The following is a 6,298-nucleotide window of genomic DNA, read 5'->3' as shown; positions in this document are numbered from 1 at the left end:
TCCTCCAGCCTCAGCCTCCCGAGTAGCTGGGACTACAGGCATGCACCACCATGCCCGGCTAATTTTTTCTATTTATATTTTTAGTTGTCCAGCTAATTTCTTTCTATTTTTAGTACAGACGGGGTCTCACTCTTGCTCAGGGTGGTTTTGAACTCCTAAGCTGAAACAATCCGCCCACCTCGGCCTCCCAGAGTGCTAGGATTACAGGCGTGGGCCACCGCGCCCGGCCAGTTTACTACTTTATATTACAGTTGTCTCATTTTCAGGTTAGTTTTTGCATGGATGTTATAGCCACACAGTCCAAATGTCCAAATGTATACTAAGATGTATGAAGAAGAGTGTCCTCTCCGGCTCCTGTCCCCTAGCCACCTACTTCCTGAGGTATTTTATGCATATTTAATACCTGGATATAGATATACGCACACATACATATATATTCTTTCCTTCATTTCCCTGTCACATACCAGACACACTACTCTGCACCTCACTCTTTTCATTGGATCATATATCTTGGAGATTTTTCCAATCCCTAAAGAGCTTTTGCAACCACAGAGTAGTCCATTGTAAGAATATATCATAATTTATTTAATCAGGCCCCATTGATTGTTTCTCATCATTTGCATTATACATAGTGCTGCAATCCTCACATAGGATACTCTAGCATATCTGGGATTGCTGGGTTAAAAGGTATATACTCATGCAGTTTTGCCAGATTGCCCTCCACACAGCTGGTACCCCCTTTACCCTTCACCAGCTGTGTGTAAGAGTGTTATCCTTCCCCACAATTTTGCCAACACAATGTGTTATCCAACTTTAGAAATTAAGTCAATCTGATAAAAGGAAAATGTTACCTCTGTGTTGGTTCAATGTGCATTTCTCTAATATAAATGAGATTGAGCATCTTTTCATGTTTAACAGCCATTTATATTTCCCTTTCTGTGAACTATCTGTTCATGTACTTTGCCCATTTTTCTGGTTGGTCATTTAAAAGGATCCATTTGTAGAAGCTCTTTTATATTGGGAAATTAGCTCTTTGACTAATGAATTGCAAATATTTTTCTCCCCAGTTTATTGGCCTTTTGACTCTGATTATGGTCATTTTTAGGTCATGTAGAAAAATATTTTCTTTTTTTTCTTTTTCTTTTTCTTTTTTTCTCCCCCTATCTGTACAAATCAAAATTTTAAAATATTTATGTGTTTGAATGTATCTTTTTATAAATGAGTTCTATGTCTTGTACCATATTTGGAAAGACTTTCCCCACTCCGAGGTCATAAAATAATTCTCCCCTGGTTTCTTCTAGATTTTTTGTGGGTTTGCCTTTTTACATTTAAATATTTGCTCCATTTGGAATTTTTCTTGGTGCATGGTATTAGGTATGTATCTAGCTTATTTTTTCCTAGCTCTGGAACTAATCCATCCAGAAATAATCCATCTCTTCCCTATTGCATTATCTCTTTTGTTATACTTTTTATAACAACCATTGACTTTCTTCTTGCTCTGTACTGGCACAGTAGTAAGGACTTCACAAGTACCATATTTTAAAATCCTTGCGACATCTCTGAAAGTAGGGATTATTGTCACCATTTTACATAAGAGGAAATCAAGGCTCACTGAAGTATATTCACTTGCCTAAGGTCCTGTGGCTGGTAACTGGTGGCAGAGCTAGGATTCCAACCAGAACTCTTAAGGAATATACAATACAGCCTAATCTCTTCTTCCAGGGTCATAACTACTTATGATTCTGCAACAAGGCAGGAAAGACTAGGTACTACAGACTACACCAGGCCGTATGCCTGCTGGGCTTTTTCTGGTCTTTTAGTCCTGCCTTGGTCAGGCACATGGTAAGCCTGGTGGGCCCAGTGATTGGAGTCTCAGGCAGTCAGGATCCCAGCCCTGCTCCCTTCATTGGAGCAGTCTGTCTGCCAGCCCTGAAGCCTCCCCAAGGCTGGTGAGGGCTGAGTGGACTTAGCATCACACTTGCCCTTCCTCTGCCCAGAACACTCTCCTCCTAGATAGCCCAATGGCCCACTCCCTCGTCCCCATCGAGCCCTGACTCAGGTACTTTCCCCTGATTGATGCATCTCCACTGATCCACAACTTGGCAAGCTGAATAGTGCTTTGTGTCCCTTTAAAAGGGCATCCTTTCCTCCAGACAGACATAGCACCTTGTCATGGGGCAAAAATGGGCCTACAGAGAGTAGGCAGAATTTTAGACCCCACGCACCCTACCAGCTGGATATCTATGTGCAGGGCACAAGATTTACAGAGTGGCTAGACATAGTGGACCTGTTTAAATATCACCAACACCCTTTCTGACGATGTAAACTACCTGCTACCAACACACATACACACTCACCCTGTCCCCTTTCCCTGCTTTTTTCCCCTCCTGAGCACTTATTGCTATCTGACATACTAAATATTTTATATTTTTACCTTGTTTACTGTTTTCCCCACTTCTAAGATGTAAGCTCCATCAAGATAGAGATTTTCTGTTCTGTCTTGAAACCCTGCTTGACACATAGCAGACATTCAAAAAGTATTCGTTGAGTGAATGAAGAGGGTGAATCCCTGGTGATGCCTCTTCTGCCCATCCCATGGGGTTCCCCAAAGCAGTCAAGGAGAGGAGAGGAGAGCAAGGAGAAGGGAGGTTTGGCAACTCCTATCAGGGGCCAGAAGTTAAGCCACTGGTCGGGGAGTAGTGAAGGCAAGGAGTCTCATAGCATTGCCCTTTCTTTCTCATTTGTTTTCTGTTATTTCTGCACAGTCTTTTTTTTTTTTTTGAGACAGAATCTCACCCTTTTGCCGGGGCTAGAGTGCCGTGGCATCAGCCTAGCTCACAGCAACCTCAAATTCCTGGGCTCAAGCGATCCTTCTGCCTCAGCCTCCCGAGTAGCTGGGACTCCAGGCATGCATCACCATGCCTGGATAATTTTTTTTCTATATATTTTTAGTTGTCCAATTAATTTCTTTCTATTTTTAGTAGAGACAGGGTCTCGCTCTTGCTCAGGCTGGTTTCGAACTCCTGAGCTCGAACAATCTGCCCGCCTCGGCCTCCCAGTGCTAGGATTACAGGCGTGAGCCACCGTGCCCAGCCTGCACAGTCTTTTTACACTCTGCCTTCCTGCCATGTTACCTGGCCAAGGGGAAGGCAGGGTAGCGGACTTGTGGGTGTGTTCTCTCTCCTCCAATATGGGTGGGCAGGCAGCTGCTGGCTAACCACCCCCCTGCTGCTGGTTGTTCTTCAGGTTTGGAGCTGGCTCCCTGCCCAGACCTCTGGAGCTCCCGAGACTGGGTCCCAACCAAGGACATTCAGGACACTGAGAGACACCAAAAGAGGGTCCGAACCATGTTTAAACTGGAGCAGCTGCAAGAGTTGGAGAAAGCGTTTGCAAAACAGCACAATCTGGTGGGGAAGAAGAGAGCCCAGCTGGCAGCCCAGCTCAACCTTACGGAGAACCAGGTGGGAGCAGGGACTCCTGTGGGGCCTGGGCTGCACCTGGGGACAGACACTACCTCTGGAAGGCCCTAGGGGGTGGGAGGAAGACAGGGGCCCTCTCCCTCTGCACCAGGCTGTTGGGGAGTCAGGCCCTAACTTTTTTGCACATCCCCTATATAATGAGAAAAACAATTCCATTTGAAGTCACAATATAGGATCAACATATGATGTTAGTTTAGATTATTAGTCTAGAAACTTATAATAAAGTACTTCCATGCTAAATAAGGAGCTATCAGTAAAATTAAGTAGATATTCAAGAGACTCAATATTTTAAAAAATCATCAATATTCCCTTGACTCCCATATTCCCCTCCAGCTATTTTTCTATCCCTTTCATGGGCAAACCTCTCAAGAATTTGCTATGTTCACTCTTTCTGTGTCCTCACCTCCCATTCACTCCCTAACTCATTCCAACAACACTTTTTTCCCTACCATTCCATCAAAACTTCTCAGCAAGGTCTCTAATAGCTTCCATGTGGCCAAAGCCAACAGATGCTTTCCTTTCCTCAACTTAGTCCACTTCTCAGCAGCTCTTGGGTCAGCCACTCCTTCCCATACTGAAACACACTTTTCTCTGGGCTTCTGCACACCACGCTCTCTTGGTTTTACTCCCAGCTCTCTGGCCACTTCCATCTCCTTGGCAGGCTGCTCTTCCATTTAAAACCTCAAAGTCTCTCCCCAGCTGGTCTTACCTGCTCCCGTTACTTAAAGTACCATCCATAAGCTGATGACTCCCAAATTTATATCCTCAGCCCAACCTTCTCTCTTATGACTTATGTAATACGTCTCACTACCTTCTTGATGTCTCCACTTAGATGTCTCAGGCATTTCAAACCTAACAAGTCTAAATCTCAATTCCTGACTGCTTTCCTCCCGAAATCTGTTCCTTTCTCATACCACCCACCATCCACCCAATTGTTCAAAAGACCTAGCTATCCTAGACTCCTCCTTCTCTCTGACTTCCAACCATCAGCAAGCTTTGTCACCTCTACCTCCAAAATATGGCTGGAATGGCTTCATCTCTCTCCATTGTCCCTATTAAGATGTAAATAGGCTGGGTGTGGTGGCTCATGCCTGTAATCCCAGCACTTTGGGAGGCTGAGGCAGGAGGATCACTTGGGACCAGGAATTTGAGAGCAGCTTGGGCAACATAGCAAGACCCCATTGCTACAAAACTTTTTTTTTTAAATTAGCCAGACATGATGGTGAATACCTGTATGTAGTCCCAACTACTTGGGAGGCTGAGGCAGGAGGATCACTTGAGCCCAGGAGTTTGCAGTTGCAGTGAGCTATAATGCCACTGCAAAGCCAAGCAAAGGAGCAAGACCTTGTCCCTAAAAAAAAAAAAAATGTAAATAAAACTACATCACATCCCACTTAAAATTCTCACAGGTGACACTCCTTACCTGTGGCCTTCCAGGTCCTGGGTGATCTGGCTCCTGCTGACCTCTCCCATTTCCCTCCTGTGGCATCCCCTCTCGCTCTCAGCCACGTTTTCTCTTCTGGTCCTCAAACACTCCAAGCTTGGTTCTACCTCAGAGCCTTCCTACAGGCTGTCCCCTGCCCCACTGGCCTGTTCTTCTCTGTTCCCACTGGGCTGGCCTCTCTTACTTTGAGCCTCAGCTTCAGTCCTGGTTCCTCATGGAGACTCCCCCTACCCAAACCCCTGTTTGTATCCCATTTGTTTTTATATATTTCTTTGTTTACATGTTTGTTACCAATGTCCCTCTATTAGACCGTGAGCTACACGAGGGCAGGGACCATGCCACTATTGCTAACCACTATATCATCATCACCTAGGATGGTGTCTAGCACATACTAAGAGCTCAATAAAGACTAATTGGATGAATGAGTGGTGTCTGGAATTATAGAAAAGGGTGTTTCAGAGGAGGTGTTTCCCTTAGAAGGAAGGGCAAATTTTGGCCAGACAGAGGAGGGGTGGGCACTCCAAGAACTGGGGAGCACTGGAACCTGCTGGTCACATTCTGATCTCTGCCCATTTTCTCCAATTATAGGTGAGGATCTGGTTCCAAAATCGCAGGGTCAAGTATCAGAAACAGCAAAAGCTGAGACTGCTAGCTGTGTCTTCCGAGGCTGCCTCCCTGGACGAGCCCTCCAGCAGCTCTAATGCCAGCATCCAGAGTGATGACTCCGAGACAGGAGTGGACAGCTGAGGACCGGGACAGGGGCCTTACCCAGATGGCCTGGGCTAGTTCCTGTTCTGGGTACCCACTGGACCTCTCCACCCCACATCTTAACAAAGAGCCTTTTTAACCAGAGGAATATGAACTGTCAAAGCAGGGAACTTCTTTTATATACTGAGCCCTGGTAACTAGAATAATGTAATGGTCAGAGGCACAAACTTTGGCGTTCAGCTATGTCTTTGGTCAAGTTCCTGAACTTCTGAGGCTTTTTTCTTCATCTGTATAATGGGTGTCTTGATAACTTAGACCTTTCATGGGTGAGATAATGTCTGTACAGCACTTACAATGTGCCAGGCCCAGTGCTAAGCATGCAGATACTGTTAAGGCTAGGCCCCTTAAAAAAAACAAACAGTTTTTCCTCTGCTCTCACCCCATATCAGTCAACATCAGAAGACTTCTGTGACCAAACATATGGGTTTTTTCCCCACACACCAAACAGCCAACACCAGTTGGGTATCCTCTAATTCAGTTCAATTCTGACACTATCTACCTGCAGGTAGTGTCAGACCCCACAGCTTGAGGGCTCAATCCTACAAGACTGCCCCCTACTTTCCATGCCAATTAGAAGCCCCAGGTTTTACCTGTGCTTCTGATGGAC

The 6,298-nt window shown here is 45.3% G+C and overlaps 1 protein-coding gene across 1 annotated transcript in view; it reads left to right on the top strand.

The window, feature by feature from the left end:
* Positions 1–5,670, top strand: part of NOTO (notochord homeobox) — a 7,894-nt gene extending 2,224 nt beyond the window's left edge. Inside the window, exons 2-3 of the mRNA XM_012646416.1 lie at positions 3,247–3,461; positions 5,512–5,670. Coding sequence (XP_012501870.1) covers positions 3,247–3,461; positions 5,512–5,670 — 374 coding nt within the window. The remainder of the gene's footprint in view (positions 1–3,246; positions 3,462–5,511) is intronic.
* The last annotated feature ends 628 nt before the right edge of the window (positions 5,671–6,298 follow it).

This window comes from Propithecus coquereli, unplaced genomic scaffold, assembly GCF_000956105.1.
Source record: "Propithecus coquereli isolate 6110/MARCELLA unplaced genomic scaffold, Pcoq_1.0 Scaffold243, whole genome shotgun sequence".
In the NCBI taxonomy this organism is placed as follows: domain Eukaryota; kingdom Metazoa; phylum Chordata; class Mammalia; order Primates; family Indriidae; genus Propithecus; species Propithecus coquereli.
Note: the sequence above shows the minus strand (reverse complement) of the source record. Positions and strands in the feature narration are given on the sequence as shown.